This window comes from Hyposmocoma kahamanoa, unplaced genomic scaffold (assembly GCF_003589595.1).
Source record: "Hyposmocoma kahamanoa isolate Upper Pololo Valley unplaced genomic scaffold, ASM358959v1 99879, whole genome shotgun sequence".
NCBI classification, from domain to species: Eukaryota; Metazoa; Arthropoda; class Insecta; order Lepidoptera; family Cosmopterigidae; genus Hyposmocoma; species Hyposmocoma kahamanoa.
Genome location: NW_020656077.1, coordinates 7,958,064 through 7,981,942, shown reverse-complemented (window position 1 = coordinate 7,981,942; position 23,879 = coordinate 7,958,064). Strand labels below are relative to the sequence as shown.

Here is a 23,879-nt window from a genome sequence, read left to right as displayed (position 1 = left end):
AGTTTACGTAAAAAAAACCGTTTTGGCGAACAACTAAATTTAAAAAATGACCCAACAATATGACTACATATATTAATGAAAAAATTTACTTTATCGAGTTCTTAGGTTTTCGCGATTGTTACACATAGGAAATGAAACTATTTTTCCGGATTTAAAAACAAAAATTTACTTTTTTTTTATTTACTTTCTTCATCGAAATACCAATAAATATTATTAAGGGTATATTAGTAGAACTAGGTTTGCTAACTAGTTTTTGTTTGTGATCATAAAGCGACTGGTATTGAGCCCGTTACTTTGAGACATGAAGTTGATAAATCTCATGTGCACCAACACACTTACCCTCCTAAACAGGAACGCAGTAATGTTCACATTACTGATTGACGACAGGAATAAGTATGCTGGCAGTAACAGCCTGGACTAACTCCTTTAGGAGCTCTTCTGCTACTAAATACCTATGCTACTTTGGGTGCATCTACAACAGAGTTTAACAGCTTGAGATAAACATTTTAATGAGACATTAACTTATACACAATGTACTCCTTACTCGGTTAGTTTCACAAAACCTAATTAATAATATAAAATAAAATAAAATTTTATTACTTAATTAAGTTCTTCAATTGCCGTAATGACTGCCATGTACTAGATTTCGATGTTGGATTATGTTGTCATCAAAACCATGTGAATATCAAAGGTTCGCTTATGAAGGGAGACTCATTGTCAGTAGATAAGTGTGTCATAAATCTCTTAACTAGGGAAACTTTATCTGTTTTCCAATCCTCCGTAAATTATGTCATGTGAAGAAGATCATATTGCTCTGTGTTTATTCTCTTTGCCGTCGTCGATGTCCTCGTTCATTTCGTATGAATCCATAGTTTTATTCTCTACTTCCGAGCTTTCTGTTGCTGATGGTGTCCACGATTCCTCGTCATAATAATCGGCTTTGGTTTTATCTGACGCTTTTTTAGAAGGTTTTTTTACATTATTGTATTGGGCTGCTCTTTTATTGATTTTTACTTTGTAACCATTTCGCTTCTTTAAAACTTTAACTGCCACCAATTTGTTTTGAGTTTTGACAACTGAAGTTGGACCGCCGCCAGCCGATGTACTCGGAGTAGTGTCAGTTTCGGAATCAAAATTCTGTTCCAAAATATGTTTGTTCTTAACTCTTGGCTCAAGGGGCTTACCTCTGCCAGAAAATTCATCATGATTTATATCAAAGTCGTAATCATCTACACTAAAATCTTCATCTTCATGTTCTCCAGACTCAGCTAACTTAGTCTGAGATCGTGTAACTTTACTTTGAAAATCTTCATCGTAGTCCATCTCGTTAAATTTTGGTATGGGCTTCTTGACCAATGACCCCTTCGGTGTCGTTTGAGGGTCAGGGTATGGAGTTGTATTGTTAGGTGTTTCACTTTGAGTCTCTTGTGATTGTCGGGTTATGCGAGTAGTTTTTATAGAATATCGTGCAGTGGGCATTTCTGTGAAAACTGATCGTGTTTTCTGTCCCGTGGTATATTCGTTGCTTACGTCGTATTCTTTAGAAAATCCTCGCCCGCTGCCATCTTCATATATACTTCGCGTAACCCGAGATGATGCGAGATCGGCTGATTTCGATTCAGTAGTACTTTCAGTATATTTTGGAATCAATCTACTCTCTAAGGGTAACCAGATACACAAATTTATAAGAATTAAAAGTAAAATTTTCATTTTCGCGTGTTGCTCTGCAGGGCAACGACCGACTACAACGAACGATCGACTAGTCATATGTTAATGTTAAGACTACGAAAGTAAACTGTGTAATGTTTTCTGTTATTGTCTGGAGAAAATTGCAAACAATGTACGAGTAATGAATAAGAAGATTATTAATAGATTTTATTATCATAATAATGAGCATTTAAGTAGTTTCAGGGTTCCATTTAATGATCTAAGCCATTCTCTGGTTCCAGATATAAAATACTTTTTTATATATTGTTTTCATTTCAAAACATAATCGGGTTTGAACGGAATTGCTTTCAGTTACGCGACGGAAGTAACCATTTCGACAATCCTCGTGTGTGTAGTTTGATTAATGAACCTCTAAACGCCTAAACTTGAAATACTATCTCTCTCTTAATGTAGTAAAGGGTGTGTTAGGATGTGATAATGTGAGTTAGATGAACCACGTCTAAGTGCAGGTAGGAACGTACTTTCAATAACTGCCTCCGTGGCCGAACGGTTACCATGCCGTACTGCCACGCAGAGGTCCCAGGTTCGATTCCCGGGCCGGGAGAAATATTTGTATGGCCTACATTTATTTCTCTCGTGAGTTTGGGTGTAATTTGTGTGTGTCCATGGCACCCGCGACACAGGGTTTCCCCAGTGCGGGGCTATGTTGATTGTGAGCGTTATTATTTATTAAAATAATGTTTAATCATTTAAAAAAAAAATCTCTAATAAATGTTATGGTTAAACAAACAAGGTGCCTCAAACAAATCATTATGTACATTGCAGCTTGTATAGTGTATCACGAGAACAAGGCTGTTTATTAATTACTGATACCAATAACAAACAGTTTAATAACAACTGAGAAACTTATAAGAACAACGAAGCGACTTTGTCTTCCTAGTATACATCTTGACAAAATGAAGATAGTTGTTGAGTTTGTAGTCGCACTTCTTTATTTAAATTCTGTGACACCTGTGGTGATGTACTACATTTACGACAATGCTCAAAACGTGGGAACTAATGGCGTAAATAGTGATCCTAACTTCAAATATGGCTTTACTGGACTACAAACGAAACATTTTAGTAGACATGTGAAAGCTGACAATGCACAAACAGTAGATTTGCATTTCAAAATGAAAAAGGCGTCAAGCGCCTTACACGCACCACCATCTGATAATTTAATGATTCGAGAATCAAAAGACAAAAAGGAACCACCACAGATGCGCACCATTGACAAAAAAGAAACTCAATCAAGAGTAAACACCAATCGCGTGGCTTCGGGAAAGGAAAACTCTAATCTCGTGTTCTTCAGGATGCCTGTTAGCGTAGAACATGTAAAATTGTTTGAACAGAAGGATCAAAGAAACTGCCGATTGAAAGAAAGATCATTTGATGGTCACAGTTCTCTAGAAGTGAATGTTCATAAGACTCAAATAGCAACTGTTCCCCAAAGAGTGAAATTAAATAGCAACCGCCAGCTTACTGGAGTGTCGATCTATAGACCAGACAATTATCATCAAAAGATGCCTACTTCGGCCGTGGTTGACAAAACGCTGCAAAAACAGTCTAGCGTCCCAAATCGTGCCTCTCAAATTATTTACAGCGTTCCAGGCGATATAACAGCGCAAGCAGTAAATGGGCTACAAGGACCAGCAGTACCAACAACTGTAACAAAAAGATTTAGACGTAAGATAACTTATGAAAATATGAGGAAATACATTGGGAAAGACAACAGTGCGACTGTCACAAAGGGCATAACGACCAGCGAAAACAAATTCGACAAATATACGAATTCACAACGGCGGTCTTCTATGGAGACGTTAGGAATTGGGAGCATGACAAACATAAATGACACTCCAGAAATAATAGACCGCGTGGCGGGTATTGTTCCGTTCATGTCAACTCTAAAAACAGCTGCAGCCAAACACATGAAATATCCTGACAAAGGCAGTGGTAAACAAAAACGACTATCTCCAAATTACACAGATGATTTTGGTGTATCCAGAAAAGCTTACGGTCTCGTCAAATACGGTCTACATAAAAATTATCGTGAATATTGATAAGGCGTTCTTAATTTTTTACTCCATTTTTTATTACAATGCATTTTTCTAATATTACTAATATAGTTCAATCTGTAAGGTATGGTGTAACCAGCTGGTGGATACCATCAACACACACACAAAGTGGGAAAGCAAAACATCTAATTACAAAACAAACGGAATTACATTTCATCGGTAATTAACTATTAAATATATAATTTTTCAATTTTCGTCCATTAGAGCAAAGCTCAAGTTAAACTGGTCGATTTGAAGTGAAACAATTGACGACACCCGTCAATTGTTTCGAATTCGGGATGGCCAGTCGGAGTTGTCACCTTAATGATTTGGCAGAATAGTTTTCAAACAAATTAAATGACATTTCGTCTCTATTTCTGGTTATATACAAGATATTTCTGACGAACACTACGTAACGACTCGTGTATTAATTACTATTGTAGTATGTACACTGAATTACTTAATGACTTATTTGCAAAGAATAATATTATCAAAGCTAGTAAAAGAGTACATAAAAAATTACCCTAATCGACTGTAATACATCAGAAATGAAACTATTTTTAACCGACTCCAAAAAAGTGGAGGTTCTCAATTCGACGACATTTTTATTGTGTGTATGTTATGCGTTTACTCCTCCGACTATTGTGAACCAATTTCAATTTTTCTTCGTTGGAAAGTGGGTACCTCACTAGTGATCCATTCAAATTTGTTTATTGGAGAAATCTAAGAAAGCGGGTGAAAACCCGCTTTCTTACATAACACTTTTGGGGTCGGTCATTTTTAATTATTTTCGGTTCTCAACATACAGGATCAAAAACGTTGGTTTGTCTGAAGAAAACGAATGTATTTATGCTATAGACCCGAATAAATAGTTTCGTATCCAATTTGTAACAATGGCGAATGCACCTGAAAACTCGATATGCAATAGTTTAGTAAGTAGCCACGTAAGTAAAGGGTTATTTTCTGATTAGTTTTCCCTACTTAATTCCGGTGGCAATTATTATTATTTATATATTCAAGTATGTACTCGTATATTATCTTGATATATTAAATAATATATGCTACACTCGAATATGTTTTTCAACATTCAATAAAGCACGCAAAGTATGCGTTGTATTTCTAAATGTTATATTTTTGGTTGCTTTTAAACTTGTGTAGTTTTTATAAAAAACACTACTATCTTCAGGAAATAAGGACTCTTCTTTTAAGGTTTGTTTTTCGTAAGCAGAGGCACATTCCCTGTGGAATGAATAAATTACAATATTAGCTTAATACTTTTTATTATATAACCTAACCTCGGACTTTGGCGACAATCACAACTTTTTAATTTTCATCATCATTCATCATCCACAGCCTCTTTTCAGCTGTTGGGTATAGGCCTCCCGAAGTTCATGGCATCCACCACGGTCCGTGGTAACCGCATCCATTGACGCCCAGCGCGCATTACTTTTTTTTGTCCGTTTTTACATTGTCCGTCGTCGACCCACCTTGGCACTTTTATAGACATTTTATTACGATTTTTCAAAATTTGCCAAAAGAAAATTATGAGGAAGGGTTTACTTCGCCGTACATCTCAATTAGATTGAGGAAGTCTTAAAAAAAATTAAGTACATTAATAAAAAGATCGATGACGTAATGAAAACGTAAAACGTATTGTGAGATTTGCCTAGTAGACATAGAAATGGGACTCCAGTGACTGTTATACTATAAATCTAAACAAATCAAAACCACGTCTTTTCTAGTCAAAGATGTTTTTGGTAATGGCGGCCGCCTGTTAACGTTCCGCTGATTCGATGATGACGATGTCGATTTATTTGTTATTTCGATAAAACTAATATTCATTGAAGCAAAGTAAATTTTCTAACAAAATAAAATAAAATAATGTCACGATTCGCTAATAGTATTGAAAAGCGCAAATGTCTTCTATCTGTAGGTGTACAAAATTTACTTTTCATCACACCTGCTCGTAAACAGAGGCATGGCAAAGTGGACCGTAATGTCCTAAACTATACCCACGAGTTTTTTATTACACTACCGTCCTAGGGCGGTAATAGTCATTTTCTGTGCTCAAAAAATCTGAATGTATTTCGTTTAAGCTTTAAGTATAGAAAAAAACGAAATATTTTAACTATAAGTTTATTTTGTGAATTCCAATTGTGCAGTATTTTTAGAATTTGAAAATTATTTATTTTGTATCTAATACATCGTGGCTGCATGCGTTTGTGCCTTTTATAACATTTTAGTTCGAGTTGTATTGTCTATGGAATAATGTTTAAAAATGTTTAAAAAAGAGACCTATTTGATATGATGCCAGTAGCAACATTTTATCATCGCACCGCTCGCCACCGGCAGGGTGTCCATCCTGAGCCATCCTCACACTCTGGAACTGAGTGGATCTTGTACTCCTGGTGTTGCAGGCGTTCATAGGCGACGGTGACCGCGTTCCGTCAGTCGGGCCGTTTGCTTGTTTGCTGCCTTCGTAATATATAAAAAAAATGAAATCCCGCCATTGTATGTAGAACGGGCGGGAAAAATTACAAACCTCGAGGCATTAAAGCCTTTAGCCTTCAGCTTCGAGCTTCCAACAAACTCTTTTTAACAGTTAGTAATTTCTTATTTACGGGCAGTAAACATACAATGTACTATTATGCATAACATTTGCAAAGTAAAATTTTTGGGAAGCTGGCAAAAAAATAAATATAAATGAACTAAAACTAATATATAGTTTTTTTTCTATCCAATTATATCAAATTGAAATTTTGTCACTATGGCTGACACCCACGCAAGTTAACAGTTTTAATCTACTTTGCCAGTTTTTAATTAAGAAAAAATTATTCAAATTACGTCATTTTACTATTGAGGGTGAGAATTGTTCTTCTTTGAGTAAGCTTATTGAAGGCTATATGTTTACTTCTTTCAAAGCAACTTTTGCAATTGTTTTGATTTGTCATGTTTCATCAATTTTTCCGCATCTTTATTGATGCCCTTCGTTACTTGTCAACGTTTGAATTAACATGCAAGTTTTTATGTACCTACCGGTTAGTTGAACGCGTAGCTATGCGCCGTGTAATTTACACAAAGTTTTTCATTATCATTGACACAGAAGACCATTGCGCAATCTTAGAGAGCGCCAGAATCGGGCCATTTATGAATGTCAACGCTCGATGCAGTATTATATTGACTATATAAGTGTTGTCCTGACCTTTGTTGTCATTACTGTAACCAGCAGTGACTCCGCAAACATGCCGCGGAAAATTGTTATAATATTTTTATTTGCTTACGGATCCTGTATGGAAATGAAAGAGACAGTTGAAAGAATGGTCATGGTCCGTACGACTGGATCTGACCTTCAACCTGCTGCTACTGGATACATATACAAGAAGGAGAGTGACGGAGCAGCCAGTGTGATTAAAATGGGAGAAAGTGAAGTAATGGAACATTTGTCCAAAGTGTACGAACAACCTAAATCATTTGCGGCACCCATTCCCGTTGCAGCCGGACCATTTTATGGTAAAGAGGATGAAGATAAGGCTGCGTCCTTTTCTAGTGAATCTAAAGTTATTCCAGTTGTCGAAGTTCAAGACGACAAAGTAGATGGTATTGCTGAAGAAAACATATTTGGAGAATATGCGTCAAATTTTGGAAATTACAATGCTGACTTTGATGATTATCTAAAAAGTTTGGGATATTTCGAGGACGGGATATATCATGAACATGGTGATGGGAAAGATTACGGTGCACAAGAACATGAAGAAAACAGAGACAAAGAACATGAAGGGTATGGAACAAAACATAATTTTGAGAAAGGTGGTGCTGGAGACTACCACTCCAAAAAATATGAGACTTATCACGTATCAGGAGAAGGTGGTGGCCATAAAGACTACGATAACGCCGATTCCTTTGGTAAATTCTACGCGAACGGGCACGGGTATAAAGGACAGGATCATGGATATCAAACCGGAAAAAGCCAAGGTGAAGCGGTCGATGGATTTCATAAGCTCTTCGATAAGAACGAATACAAAAAAGACGATGACTTTTATGACGGAGAGACGCTTAAAGGTGGATTCCATAAATTCTCAGGCGGACGCGGTTATTACGGATCAGACTCCGGAAAATTCGAAAACGGAGGTCTACATGACTCAGGGCATGACGAAGCACATTTCGGAAAAGACGATTTCCATGACAAAGTTGCCGACGACGAGTACGACAGTGGACACACCGCCCAAAATGGCAGGGAGTCCTTCCAGCATTTCCACGGTGACTTTGGCACAGCAGGCGGGAAACACAACGACAAGAGCTATGGCTACAACATTAAACACTGATGAGATGGCGTTAAAGGTTCTTGTTGTTATACTTTATTGTTACGTTAATTTTTACTAAAATTTTGTAAATATAATGTCCAAGTATTTTATAATAAAGATAAGCCATATTTATGCCTGCGTGTTTTATATTTATTTGTAAACTACATCATTATAGTGCACAATGCAATGACTTGGTGAGAGCTGCGCAGATAACTTTTTTACTTTGATCTAATTGTCTAGTGTGTGCGCCACAAAAGGGAATAATTAGAACATATTATTATGTTAATTTACATATATTTAATATAATTAAGAATATCCAGCTGAGTTTGCTTTATTAGTTTCTGTATTAACTCATATACTTTCCACAATAGAGCCTAAGTGTATTAGATAATCAATGTAATAAAATTGTAAAAAGTCTGTATTTTTAACATTTTTAAGTAATAAAATTGAGAATAATTTCATTTAAAAAAAGGGGTTTTATACAATTTTTCTCTATTTATCTGTACAATAGCTGAACAATTTTTTTTCTTATAATACCCAGTGACGGCGCCGTGATTACACCTGTCGTATAATAAATAGCGTACTATGGTACCCAACATTCTGATCCATCTATATGGATCGTAATCCATATAGATGGATCAGAATATTGGGTGATGAAAAGGGACGATGAACGAACTGTGCATGCAGCGGAAATGCGAATGTTGAGATGGATGTGTGGAGTAACGAAAAAGGATAAGATAAGGAATGAGTACATCAGGGGAAGTTTGAAAGTGGCGCCATATTTTCCGATGAAGAGTAATGCGTTAGCGTGGTATAGATATGTCATGCGGAGGGAAGAATGTCATGTGACGAGAAGAGTGTTAGGTATGAATATAGAAGGATACAGGAGGAGAGGAAGGCCAAACAAAAGATGGATGGACTGTTTGAAAGATGACATGGATAAGAAAGGTGTGAGTATAAAAATGACGGCTGATAGGATAGAGTGGGAGAAAAATACATGTTATGCTGATCCCACCTAGCGTAGGATAAGGACAAGAAGAAGAAGAAGAAGAGACTAAGTGACGAACAAGTCGTGTGCCTGGGGATAAGTGATACGCCTGTCAATAGCAGTGGTTGTGGTTTTCCGTGATATATTTAGGATAATCTTAGATTAACATTTACTATTTGTTTCATTCAAGTCGGTTGAAGTGTGACTCGAACGCGTTCAATCAAAGCAACGCATGAACGAGCCCGGAACGCATAATGTGCGCTGACCAAACGATTGGATATACGTCGATATAGAGTGCTACAATAATACTACTTAGTCATCAGTAGATCAAGAAACAAATTTTAAATTGAAAAATAGAATAGAATAGAATCGTTTATTTCATGTTATCAATGTCACAATATTACAATTGGAAATACAATGTCAAGGGATAACTATGATCGTCAGTAATAAAATTATAATAATAATAATGAATATAAAATAAAGTAGTATAACTACTGCTTGTCGAATAAAATAAAATTAAAATTGTTTCAAAAGAAACTCATCGACACTGTACAATTCAATATCCAATAAAAGGATTTTTAGTCGGGTACAAAACGTTTCATCGTTTCTAACACTTTTCAGGTCTGTGGGTAGATGTTCGTAGAATCGGGGACCTATTACCCGATACAAAACTTAGAAATTGTTTTTAAAAACTTACTAGAGTCCATTTCATACAAGAATTCACATTAAAAAAACACAAGAAGTCACATTTCCAGCCAAAGGTTACCTAATCAATAAGCCAAACAAAACAAAATTTGAGCACCTCCTTATGTGCTCAATTTTTGTTGTAAGTTTAGGTTTCACATTAACTGGTTAACTTTTAAGTTAAGTTACATTTTTTTTAGTAAACGAGAATTGCTTGATTTTAGTTCGGTTGTTATAATATTATAAAAATTCACAGTACGTTATGTGTTGGGGTATTTGAAAATAACGTGCATTTTTATTTTCCCTTTAAAAATACGTCGACTAAAACATTATAGAGGCCTAATTATTTTCAACCTATTTATTTTCATAATACATTATTTACTGCTACGGCCGGTCTCCCTTACCATAAAGGAATTGTCCCGGAAATGGTAAGTCAGTATTTGGCAACCCTAAACGGATCACATGTTGGGTGAATTTAAATTAGTCTCGCGACTTCATTCCAGAACTCTACTCAATGCTCAAGTCAGGATTTGAGTATGATTTCATGCACTGGAAATACGACCCTAATGGCAAGCATTTCTAGTGCTTGAAATCATACTCAAGACCTGACTTGAGGATTGAGTAGATTTCTGGAATACGGCCCATAGTCACGCATAATAATTACAATTATGACATTTTACTAAGAATAAATTAATGCTATACACAATACTAATACACAACACTATCATCAAAAGCGTAGAGTGATTGCTCAACAAGTCACCTTTTCAGGAGAAATGTGAACGAATTCCTCGATGGTCCACTCCGCACGTTATTTGGTTGCCGGTTGTTGTCCGCCGCACCGATGCCATTACATGCATTAATTTGGATGTCTTCGGAAGCCGCCGTGGTGTAGTCCGCAGCCGGCCCGCAAGTCGCGTTGCGCACGCATGTACATCTCCGAGCCTGGAGTACTCCTCCATGTGGTTTTTAGCATATAAAGCTAGGACCGTTAGTCCGATTGATTAATCTACAGCATAGATGCGCCGAGCTGCTAACATATGTATGTATCTTATTTAATATTTATAGATATGTCGTAGTCTCTAATAATCTAATCTTGGAGATTGTCTATTTAACTTGGCATTGTGGAAGTTCTTTAGACACCACGAAAGAGAACACACATGATTTAAAATTATCATTAAAACAAAAGTGTATAACAATAATGTATTCAGAGATACGAATGAATGATATTGAATGAATGGTACTGTAACAATGAATGGAAACCACACTGAGACATAAGTTGACAAGTCCCACTTCCCTTCAAAACAGGAACACAGTAATGCTGACATTACTGCTTGGCAGCAGGTTGTACTTCCCTGGACGAAGAGCTGCTTTACTGTTACTAAAAATGTTATAATGTAATAATGTTGGCGCATATATAGATTCGCCCGTTGTACTGAAGAAACCAAAATAACTTTATTCAATGCATATTGTCAATCCTACGTCTGTGGATTAACTATACACGGAAGGATCTCGGCGCTCTGCGCGTTAGTAACAGGATTCAGGCTGCCTGTTGGAACTACCGCCACTCTTTAAAAAATAAAGTAAAAATTATTTAAAAATATTAGCTTTATTTTAAAAACTTCTCTTAATTATACCCTTTCCGACCACGTGCTACATGTTACAGATATCATTCGATTTGTGGATAAAATAAGAAATAATAAAAAAGACGTTTTGTGATCTTGGTTTTTTGTTAAAATTTTTTCTCGAATTGTCCGCCATTACTTTGCATGCATGTTCAACATTTTTTTCTTACCTACTTTAATTGTTGTTCTTCTAAGTTGCTTTTCTTCTTTCATAGAATTTTTTAGCTCTGTAGCATCTATTAGCTTCGTTGCAAGTTCCCGGTCCAAGTTTGGAAAACGACGATATGAAGGAATTTTAAAGTTCACAAGACTCTTTTTTTAAAAATCTATTGATTTAGTAATAAAGTAATTTTTTATGTATTTAGAAGTTGCCTTGTGTTAACTTGGTAATCTGCTACCTTCTACAATGGTCTCGTCCTTAAAAAGTAAGTTTTTCCACATTGCTGTATTTTTATGTCTTCGAAGTATAAGGAAGAGAAGAGTAGAAAATACAGTTAAACTTTCTTTACTCAACACAAAACCTATTGTTTATCGTTTAAACTAACCACAATCTTGAAAAAAATAATAAAGAAAATTGTGAAACTGACACTAAATTGTGCCGCTACTACAAAGTGGAATGTAATAAAAACGGATTTACTTAGTCATCTAATTGTCACCCGTTTCTAGTAGGCTCTGGAAAATAAACATTTCACGCTCATTTATCTTGCGGTCAGCGTGCCGGCATAACATTGCACAATAGCCGTTTTTTTCATTACTAATGTCATTGTCACCCATAACCTCGTCTGATAAGCAAATTGTTACATGGCTACAAGAAAGGTACATGCACACTGACGGTCCTTCTTTTGTCTCTAACCTAGATATAAATATTGAGCAACGTTGTTATCAAATTATTACTGTACCGGTAGCAGAACGATTCACACCTCAAGATGAAAACAGCTCTAAGTGTTTTGTTTATTGTGGCGGCAGCTGCAGCTACCAAAGTCGGTTACATAGCCCCTGTTGCTAGTGGATTTATCTATCGAAACGATCACAACGCACCAGCAAGTCTCATCCAGCTAGGGGCTGTACCCTACACGCAGCCACAAGTCTTCACACCACCTCTGCCGTTGGCTCAGCCTCTGGCACAACCACTTCAGTTAAAAGCTTTAGAAGCTTACGATTTGGAGCCTGCGCCCTTGCCGTACATTGCTGCGAAGCCAATTGTAGAAGAAGATTATGAAGAAGAAGATGACGACGATACTGATGAAGCTTTAGAGGAATATACAGACGGAGATAAACAAGTACATGCTTATGTAAAAGGTGGTGGTAGTGATTATGAAGAAAAACATCAAGCAGCTCATGGCGAAAAAGGAAGTAAAGGATATAAGTCCTCAAAAAATCACGCTAAAGGAGAATCAGGACGTTACGGAAAGAAATATGATGCAGGATTTTACAGTGAGGGTGATGGTTTAACAAAGAGTCACCATAACGAAGCTGGCGCTCAAGGGAAACATTACAACTCTGGAAAAGTGTACAAGGGTGGTAATCATGGTCATAACAAACACTTTTCTAAGGGCGAGGACGTCACTGGTTACCATAAAGTTTTCCATAAGGATGAATTCAAGAAAGATCATGACTTTTATGACGTTGCCGATAATAGTGGACATTTCAAAAAGCATGGTTATGAAAAGGAAAACCATGGCTCCAGTAAGGGTGCTCACAGAAAGGGTGGACATCACAAGGCTGCCTACGATAAAGGTGACTTTGGAAAGAATGGATTCCATGCCAAGGTTCATACTGATAAAAATGACCACAGTCGTTTCGCTGAGGAGGGTAATGAAAGTCATTATAGACACGGGAAAAGCTTTGCCAAAAAAGGCGGAAGCGATCGTGAAAAGGAATATGCGTACGTAAATGACGATGACATCTACGAAGATGAAGAATAATCGCTAATTATCCCTTAAGTTTTGTATATACATTTAACCTTGTAATTCCTTTAATTTGTTATGTTTGATACTTATCGATATGCTTCATTATTTTTATACGTATTGCGAATGAATAAACGAATTAAAAAAATATATTTACTTATTCTAATCTATTTAATTCTTAAGGGCAATATTGAAACTTTTAGTTAATACGAGTATAAGATTACAAAACAAAAACACAAGGTATAAATACCAAGTGAAATATATAGCCGCGTAGCCACTGTTGGCAATAAAAAATTGCCAGTTCTTCTTATGGTATCAATGACGTAGGGGAGAGTGGGAATCATTAGGCGGTTGGGAAGCTCGGGCAAACCCTACGAGGGTGTAGCTTAGTCTAGTGTTTGACAACACCGTTCAACTAAAATTTAAAATATAAATCGTAGGTTCCAAAACTTTTCTGCTCACTGCCCATATAGGCAAAATAAAAAAGTTTTAACCTAATCACAAAAAATAATTGAAACACGTATTTTTTACATTAATCATACACAAAATATCACAAGGAAATAAAAACATATATTTGTAGTGTAGTTTATATGGATAGGTCAGGCTTTTTTTTTCAAATGCGGTAGCACCCCCTTGACAGCTTCAACGCCCGCAATTGCTTCCGAAGCCCCGACCCTCGAACTCTTCAGAGCCCACTGGGTGGCGGTAAGACCACTTTGGGAAACCATGATAATATAAATGAATAATGATTTAGTTACTAAATCATGATCATTATGCCATATCCCACCGTTAGTGTGTAATAAGGCCACATTTGCAAAATGACAAATTTTCAGGAGAGGGGTTTAAATATTGTACAAATGAATTCATCGGTAACTTTTTTGTACTTGAATATTAGAGTTCTAAGCTCCACGTACACACGGTTATTTTTAAAATGCTAACACATCCTCGCAGGACTATATTGCTAACATCATAAACAACAAGTTTTGTTCCATGACAATTTCTTGGAGATTTTGTAATGTTCTTTAATTAATATTTAGTTTCTCGCGATAAATACACGGTGGAATAGACACTACTTTTTCGGATCTAAAACCACTTATATTTGTTTTTTCGAACGAACTTCTTACTACTATTTGTGACTTGTAAAGTGCCAGAAACTTTGGTTTATTAATTGTTCGTTTGATTGAAAACTCATATTACAAAATTGAAGATGACGCGTTAGATAAAGGCGTATAGAAAGACGACATGGCTCTAGATTCCACACAAAGATTCAAAGTGTATTCTATAGTGTTTAAGTTTATTTGAAAAGAGCAATTCCTAGTTTCATGCTTATTCTTCTCCCTTACTCAAGCTTGGGAGTAGGGTTAGGGGTAAGAAGGTTGGCGTCTCTGCCTGACTGCCTCCGACTAACCGGTCGCCGTCTTCGAAGAGGGCCAGCGAGAGGGTCGTCCTTTCTGAGGTACCTCACTTAGGGAGATTTTTAAGGAAATTGGCATATTGACAATTGACAACTGCATCACACTTTATTTATAATTGTATACTTTTTGTGCGTCTGAATAATGAACTATATTATAATCGGAGTGATGTAAATAATGTTAATACCAAACATAATAATAATAATAAATGAATAATAAAAAATAAATATCGGACTGATTATCCGCGGATGCGGATGCAGTTGCTAATATTCGTAACAACCCTAGTTTAACCCTACCGCACAAACACACCCGAACACATTGTCCGTAATACGGCCAATCTGAGTCAGATATATTTTTTTTTAATGCTAATAAACTAAAACTTAGCACACTTGGATTATTCCAGACATAATTGAAAAGTTTATTGCAATACTTCACGACAGCCTTTATTTATGTGTGCGCACATAATAATTATAAGGCCGTTCTTCATGAGCGCATTTACCGCCGCGTTAACGACGTGTTAAAAGTCTTAGTCATACCAATTATACGGAATTGCTCCAAACCTTTGACACGAAAACCCTAGCCCCGCGTTCACCGCGGCCATGAATTTGCTACCACGGTTACCACGGCACTTGCACGATTCTTCGACACGGCACGCGTCAGCATTGACATTTAAACGACCCTAGTGCTGGTTTTTTCAGTGTGCTATTCAACATCTACAAATATACTCCCGGACATACCTATAATTCGCAAATGCATTTTTTATTCTCAAAGCGCTAGAATATAAAAATATTGTTTTCACCTCACTAGCTCGGAAAGGCTTTCTCATTAGAAATCTGCGCGCAAAAGCGTTTTGTGCACGCTAACGTGGAAAAGCTTTTTCAAATTCAAACTTGACGATGGACTCAGTATGTATCAAAGTACTCTTTGGACGGACCGTGGTCTAAAAAAAATAAAATCATTGTGCACCTAAATTTTTCTTTCCATGAAAAAAAAAAACGATAACGGCACATTCAACTAAGCGATTTCTCGTACATTATTTATATTTATGTAAAATAAATCCGTTGCTATATTTTATTCTTATTATTGTTAACATTAAATTGACAATGATAACAAATTGTGTTCATTAAATTATTTTAATTCGTCGAAGAACTAAAAAAAAAATCAATAATCACTTTTAATAATCACACAAAATAAAAGTACAATCAAGAATAAAAATTGATGAGGTGTAAATTCAGAACGTATCCGAAGATAAACTTTTTCTTTTCATTAAAAAAGGTTTTATACCTAGTTAAACGGTTTTTCTTTCATCTACAATTTCCCGCCTTATAGTGAGGTGAAAAGTTGTGTGTTTCGCGCCAGATGGTAAGCGCTTTCTAATCGCAAAGATCAGATCTTTGGCACTGCCACTGCGCCTGTCACTCACACTGAGACATAAGTTGAACACTCCCATGTGCATTAATGAGAACAAAACGAATTGTGTGAAATTTACATCACCTAATGTTAGAAAGACGGACACAAACATTTATAGTTAGAAAATGGCGCCAAAAATTGCAGCACAATTGAACCTTGTAGATACAGTCGTATTTTTAAGCCACAACTTTAGATGTTAAATTGCAATGCGGACCACAATTAAGTTAATCAAGCGGTAATGTCAACATTACTGTGTTCCGGTTTTGAAAGGTAAGAGTGCTGGTGAAATTACAGGCACATGGGACTTGTCAACTTATGTCTCAGGGTGACGGGCGGAGAGGTAGTGCCCCAGAGATCATTGCAATTCAAAGCTCTGAGTGGCACTGCAACTGTTATCGGCAGGCATGTACCTGATATTATAAAAAAAAGTTATCGAAACGGCTCAGCTCTGCAGTGTACATCATGCCTGCCGGAAGACGTCCACTGCCGAACATAGGCCTCCCCCGAAGATTTCCAGATCAGCCGATCGGACGCGACGTGCATCCATCGGTTTCCCGCCAACCTTACCAGGTCATCCGTCCATCTAGTAGAGGGCCGTCCCGTTTTATAATCCCCTTGCAGTGTACGCGATTAAAAAAAATACGAAAACTTTCAGTCGTCGAAACCGCTAGATTGATTTAGACACTTCAGCTACTGTAATAGTTTAATGGCGTATATTTTGACAACTTAACAGGTGAAGAAAGGAATTGTTTGCGTCATTTATGTAGCGTCTGGTTTATTAAATCAAAATAAGTAGTTATTAGATATTTTTATTACACATGTATGTATATACACTATGTAGTATAGATTGTTGTCGTAATTTTATTTAATAAACCAGATGCTATATAAATGATTTTTTCTTCCTGTAAAGTTGTGAAAATTGAGATAGTCGATGTGGAATTTTGCTGTGGTGTAATGCCGCCGATATTAATAATAGAATCTTTGTGCTGCAGAAACGGGCAAATTAGAATTTCGGCCGCAGTGTCTTTGACATATAAGTTTAAAGAAGTTAAGAGTCGGTACTGGATACCACTTTCCACTTAACATCAGGTGGAGTGGAGTCATTTGCCTGTCAGGTATAAAAAAAAAAAAAAAAAAACTACCTCAGCTAGTTTTTAAATTTTTCCCGTACTAATACGGTTCAATTTGCTTGAGTCGTGCGGCAGGGACACGGGCCTTATTTCCGAATTTCTTTTTTACAAACGAAATTAATTCCGTTTGAAAAATTCATATCGTACAGTATACGCTATTTACTTCACTTGATATTAAAAAAAAAATTGATATTAGTGAAGTACCTATTGAATACATAGGTTTTCCTGTAAAATTTCGAGATATTACACATATATGACTGCAGTAACTTTGTTTCTGACATTCTTTTATTATTATTTTATTACATAGCATTTTTAGCAGCAGTAGAACTCCTCGTGACAGAGTTCGTCCAGGGTAGTACTGCCACCTTACCTGTTTCTGCCGCCAAGCAGTAGTGTCAGCATTACTGTGTTCCGGTTTTGATGGGTATGGGTGCTGGTGAAATTACAGGCGCATGGGACTTGTCAACTTATGTCTCGGGGTGACGGGCGCAGTGGTAGTGCCCCTCAGATCTTTGCGACTTAAAGCTCTGAGTGGCACTGTAACTGTTATGGACAGGCGTGTTGCTTACCATCAGGCGCACGACTTGTTCGTCCCTTCACATGATGTTATAAAAAAAAACATAATTTAATTTAGTTTTGTTGTGCACGTAAACCCATTGTTGTAATTATTGCGTCTTGTATTTTAGTGTGCAAGAAGAAATTTATTTTAGAAATAAGCAGTACCTTTTGTTTGGGTTTTCCGTTTTACTAAACGTGGTTTGTGTTTTACTGTACAATAAATAATTAAATAAATAAAAAGAACTGTTATTTTGTTTAAAGTTTATTTCAACTATTGTGCAATCAGTATTTTTGATACGTAAACTAAATGTTTGTTTAGTTTTGATATATACCATGTTTTTAATTGCTTTTTTATGCTAGTTTTGTTACACGGTTGGTTTATTTGTAGTGAAATATATTTTTAGAGGTTAGAGTGAATAGTGGACATAATTTTATACGTATTAAGTTTTCTGATATGCCCTTAAATATTTATAAGTATATTGTATCAGATACACATTTGAATCGGGTATTTTATTCTCACAGACTAAAAACAATGACGACGATGTCGAACCTTATTAAAACACTTATGTGGTCTAAGAATAATATTATTTAAGGAAAAATTCCATTGTTTCGTTTCTTCAATCAGTATTTTTCACTACCTACATTAGCAAGGCTGAAAAGGCCGCATTGGCAGAATAATAATATTATATGTTTCTAATACGTATCAAATTTCGAATAGCAAAAAGGCTGTGCGTAAAATAGCGAAAAATGGTCCACAAAATAGAAAATTGCGCTTATTTCAAACAGCAAAATCATGAAAAGTTACTCGAGAGGAACATTTCACGATAATTAATTTCGCTGTATTGTTTTGAAAATTAATTAAAAATAGCTGATTTAGGACTACATGAAAACTTTTTTGAGCGCGCGTGAGTCACGGTGCGATTATTATACCGTTGCAAGATTGCTACTCGCCGAATAATTTAATTTCGTTAGAAATCTCGGCTACGAATTTATTGGGCTTTATAGACTAAATAAAAGTGTGTCTCGTGAACTATAGGAACCAGCTTCAAAATAAGAGCAAGGGAGTTTAGCTTAACAACTGAACCGACGGAGAGATCAAAGTCAACGGTACTAGTAACTCGGATCCCCTTATCGAAAAACGTAATGGAGTCAAGTGCAGTTATGAATGTAAGAACTTTCTTTAGATTTTACAATGACTAAATAATTTGTATTGCAAATAAAACTATTTTTTGGGGATCCTTCCAAGACGCGATGTTTGTGTTTTTTCAAGAAAAGCATTTTTAAAAAAAAAAGAAGTTTCTAACTTATAACTATTTTTTCGGATGTAAATATATTAGATCCGAAAAAACTTGTAGCAATCGTCGGCGCCGAGTCCCATAAGGCGGCAAGGGCGCTAAAGACGCCATTTCGGGCTGCCGCGATTCTGAGCTAGACGCATTCTTATTATTAAACTAAAGAAGCAATCTGTATATGCTTCTGCAAACATATTATACGCACTACAGATTGCGCGGTAACCTAAATCTTCTTACTATCCTCATCGCACGCTAGGTGGGTCGGCAACTCTCTCCTAGCAGCCGTCATTTGTATACTCACACCTTTTTGTCCATGTCATTTTTCACACAATCCATCCATCTTTGCTTTGGCCTTCCTTTCCCCTTATATCCCTCCACATTCATACCTAGCACTCTTCTCGTCATATGAGATTGTTCCCTCCGCGTGTCATGTCCATACGCGCGCGGCAACATAAATAGCACTCTAAATAACGATATCTATGTACCTATTACCCACAACACTCAAAGTTTTGCAAATTATTATCTATAATATGTATACGACTATCGATATTTACACAATTTAAAAAAAAATCCTAAAGTTTTTTGATAATAAATGAATATTTCAAAAAACTTCTTTTCAGCCTCCAGTAACGGTTGGAAGTCGAGAACCTGTCTCGCCATGTTTGACAGTATTAGGAACGTTTATCGATATGTTAAAATAAACTGAAAAATTGTTATAATAGTTCTTAATATTCATGGCACATTATTTGTTTTGTATTTATAATATTTGTTTACCATATAAGTGAATCACGAAGTGAAACACGAAGGGAATGTTAAAGAAGGTTGGTGCCAAAGGATTGGGATTTAGAATTGGATAAGGCTACATACATAAGCATAAGAAAACTTAAAAACTCGTCTGTTAGAAGGTTTGCTAAACATCAGAAATCTCCTAAAGAAATTGCTGAAATTCTTGGAACAACGTGATAATATATTATTTATTTATTTATTTCTCACACATTATTTATTACATCTTAATATAACATAAGTATATATCGATTAATTAAGTAATTAAATTAGTTTACACTTATGCAGTTTTATTTATCTATGCATTCGTATTATATATTTAGTGTAAATGTTTTAGTATATACCAAGTTTCACACACATTTTACGCATGTATTTGTTTTGTTTGTGCTCGAGTCCTTGCTTCACTCACATCGGGCTCGCTGAAAACCACCGCTACAGGCTGAAAATCTATCAGCCTGTAGCTAATAGCTGAGCATTTATTATTAATTTTTTTTTAATCATTATAATTATGTTTTAACTTTTGTTGTAAATACTGCATTTTAATTTAAAGTTTATAATATTATATTTTAATTTTAACATCATGTGTGTCCCGGTGCTTACGCAATAAAGTATTCTTTTTCTTATTCTTATATTATCTGAATTGCCTTTTTGGGAAAACAACTTCAGACGACTATCGCAGTTAGTAGATAAAATTAATACAAGTTCACATAGAATGCCCGCACCCTAGTTACAACCACGCCAATTGCCTGGTCTCAGACAAGGAAATTTCCTATACAATGAGTACTAGACCAAGGACATCACTCTGGGGCAAAATGCCCAGACCAGAACCTATTTACAATTTTTTTCCCCGAATATAGTCCCACGCTTAGAATAATAAGTCCCACGTTCATAGAGCCACTGAGGAGGTCAAACCATAGTTTTACAATAATGTTGGATTAACGCACATTACGTACTCACCAAATAACCTGACTCGCTGAAACCTCGCCGTGCCACAACATTAACATAGAATTACATAAAGAAAGATTGTAAAAAATATGTGCGCAAGTACAACGGTTGGTATCTAAATCGAACATATCTCGTGAAGACGAGAACCTTGGCCGATCCGAGCCGTTACACCAATTAGTTATCTCGTTTACGGTTGCGATGGACCGGAACCAGAAACGATCGTTACACTCGTCTTCCAGAAAAAATAAATCCTTGGCCGCTAAAAGGCTATATAAACTTGCCTGCATTCATGTATGTCAGTGTCGCAACCTACTTCGATTGCTCAAGAGCGGTTAAAGAAATCAGATCACAATGCAAAAGAAATTGTGTTTCGTTCTATCATTGACATTAGTTTGTTTTTTGGCTGACTCATCGCCAGTTGGACTAGGCACGCTCGAGTTTGATAACTTGGATAGTGATATCGACCAACTCGCTTACGAAGTTGAAGAGGAGGATCTAGATGACTTTGCAAAACTTTTGGACGATGCAGACGAAACGACAAACGCCAATAACCAAGGTAAAACAAATGTGAAAACTTCAGGGTTCAAAAGGAAGAACACCAATAACAGAGGTTCGAATGATAAACACAATATTCAAAACTTGAAAAAATTCTATAATTCCGCCGGATTACATGACCAAGGAGCTTACGACGATGAAGACTTGTATGCAGTCGTTGAAGGCGTAGCAGCGCAAGCCGTAGGTGTTAAGGGAAATGAAGATCGGAAATATAGAAAAGGCACAAAAACTAGGGGATATCACAGAGTCCACCATAAGGACGAATATAAGAAAGATAAAGTGTTTTATGAAGATGATGAAACAAAGGGAACGTTAAAGAAGGTTGGTGCCAAAGGATTAGGATTTAGAATTGGAGGAGGTGCTGGGTTTAACAAAGGACGCTACCACCACGACCACCAGAAAGGAATTTACGAAAGGGAGGGATTTGCCGATAAGGGTTTTGCAAATAAGAATTTTAAAGGTTATTCTGACTCTCAGGGCTTTGATGGTTCATTCAATAGTGACAGTTGATGTATATACAGGATGGAATAGCTCTGTGTTCTTTATGGAGTAGTTTTTAATTTTTTTTATAGAATATAGAAAATAAACTTATTGTGCTCAGAAGTTTTTCTGTCTTTACCTCGTTATTTAGTAATTTTATTAACTGAAATGCTGTGCGTTAAATACCTGTGACTGTTCATTTCTTTTTCTTGTAAATTAATTAAGAAGCGGATCCAATCAACCGTATTTAATAAAACTTAAAATCCATAGCAAAAGATATAATTTCTTATCAAATTCTGTAATAGAAATGTAATGAAAAGCTATGAAGAATAGTAGTGCGATGTCAGCATTTAAGTTGTGTTGATTTTTTTAACAAACTGAAATAATTTACAAAGAGTTTTGTTTTTTGCATATTCCAATTTATTAATATGAACGTGTCAATATTCGCTTTAGTTGGTAATTTTATACATATCACAATTTATTTTATAGTTAATCTAGGAACAACCATTCCATTTCATAGTATACCTAGTTAGAAAAATAGGTCGGTAAGAGACCGAGCACCTATTCTTCAGTGATGTTTGAAACTGGATTTTTAAACTCTATTGTTGAGTACAGTGAGTTAGGCCTATCTCAGTTCAATAATATAAATATTATACAGTTAATTCCACTTCAGAAAAGTAATCTAGTCCTACAGGTATCTACATAAGCATTTAAGAAATTTGTGAAAGAAGTTAATATTTTACGCATTGCTTTTTCAGCTTCAGCCATTTTCTATCTAGCGGTTATAAAAGACGCCGTCTGTGGACAAGTAGTGCCAATGAGATATTTGTTACGCACACCTTGTTGCAATGAAGGGGTTTCGAAATACCGAAATCAAAATCCAAGACGTAAGGGTCAAAAAAGTGGAATGTTGGACGCTCTAATTTTGGAATTATTAGAAGTTTCCCAAGAGAAAGTTATACCGTCCCCTGGTCATAATAAGCCGGAATCATTGATAACATTCCCAATGATGGGAGACAAAGATGGTAAATCGTTTGCAGAAAGTTTACCGTCGGGTATGACATTAAATCAAATTTTGGAGGCATCGTCACAAATTCTAGATCAAAAGCAGATTGAAACAAACCCAGCCTTACAACAAATTTCTGCATTTCTTGAGGTACCTGATTCTAAAAGAACAGAGGATAATGTTGGACGCCGTATATCTGCAACTATTGTGGATGGTGGAAATTCGAACACTCCAGAAGCTCAGAAATCTTACGCGTGTTCTCGACTTCAGTGTTTGCCTTCAGAAAGCAAACATACAGTATGTGCCTGTAATTTCAAAACCGGCAATGTAGTATCGTTCAAGAATGAGTGTGATCTAAGAAAACACAATTGCAGATACGACACAGGTACACCATACTTCTTAATATGTTTTATTACTAAAATAGGTGTTTGTACGGTAGTTGTATTTAAGCTTTTACTTTCAGAATTCAAAACTATATTGAACGAGGTCTGTCCATGGGAATTTGAAAGCAGAAGAGGCAATGACCGTCCTCAGTTCGAGTACAATCTCCAAAATTATTTTAACAATCCAATACAATAAATTATAATCAGCAATAATCGGTTATGTGTTACTTATTTAAATTTAATGTTTCTTTTGTGTATTTTGATGTTACTAATATATTCAATTATTCCTATCCGTAGTGGTGCATACTTGTTCGCATTTTCTTTGTAACAACATAATTTTTATGTAACTGATGGTTTGTTTATGAAACCAGTTGTATTATTTGCTCATAAATATAATTTTTATTCAAATAATTACACTAAATATAGTTTTTAGATAAAATAAAACGATTGGAAATTAAAATGTCCCACAAGAATTGGCTCCTTAGTGAATTTACCAAATTTTTATTCTTTGGCGAAAATAGTTAGTAAGTTAGTATGTATTCTAGGGAGGTCTCAACCCAAGATTTCCACCGCACAAACTGTAGCACTAGCAGAAGTTGTAAGTACTTGAGTCGTTGCAGTTATCCGTGCCATTGGTAACGAACCCTGAACGTGGGAAAGGA

General features: G+C 36.0%; 3 protein-coding genes across 3 annotated transcripts; 2 read left to right on the top strand and 1 right to left on the bottom strand.

The window, feature by feature from the left end:
* Positions 1-277: 277 nt before the first annotated feature.
* On the bottom strand, positions 278-1,730 carry LOC113239492. The gene has a single exon (XM_026476523.1). It carries the CDS (start codon positions 1,708-1,710, stop codon positions 805-807), a length of 906 nt encoding a protein of 301 aa, XP_026332308.1. The 5' UTR covers positions 1,711-1,730; the 3' UTR covers positions 278-804.
* Positions 1,731-10,760: 9,030 nt separating this feature from the next.
* Positions 10,761-23,504, top strand: LOC113239416. Its single transcript, XM_026476418.1, has 3 exons — positions 10,761-10,773; positions 22,587-23,219; positions 23,298-23,504. The coding sequence occupies exons 2-3, from the start codon at positions 22,646-22,648 to the stop codon at positions 23,411-23,413; spliced, it is 690 nt and encodes a 229-aa protein (XP_026332203.1). The 5' UTR covers positions 10,761-10,773; positions 22,587-22,645; the 3' UTR covers positions 23,414-23,504.
* LOC113239415 (filaggrin-2-like) lies at positions 12,042-13,381 on the top strand. The gene has a single exon (XM_026476417.1). It carries the CDS (start codon positions 12,283-12,285, stop codon positions 13,279-13,281), a length of 999 nt encoding a protein of 332 aa, XP_026332202.1. The 5' UTR covers positions 12,042-12,282; the 3' UTR covers positions 13,282-13,381.
* Positions 23,505-23,879: the final 375 nt, after the last annotated feature.

Bases quoted from the DNA above. Each gene is read 5' to 3' on its own strand.
- LOC113239492 (XM_026476523.1), bottom strand. From the start codon at position 1,710: ATGAAAATTTTACTTTTAATTCTTATAAATTTGTGTATCTGGTTACCC.
- LOC113239415 (XM_026476417.1), top strand. From the start codon at position 12,283: ATGAAAACAGCTCTAAGTGTTTTGTTTATTGTGGCGGCAGCTGCAGCT.
- LOC113239416 (XM_026476418.1), top strand. From the start codon at position 22,646: ATGAGATATTTGTTACGCACACCTTGTTGCAATGAAGGGGTTTCGAAA. The intron at 23,220-23,297 runs GTACACCATACT...TTTTACTTTCAG, and splicing joins CAATTGCAGATACGACACAG to AATTCAAAACTATATTGAAC.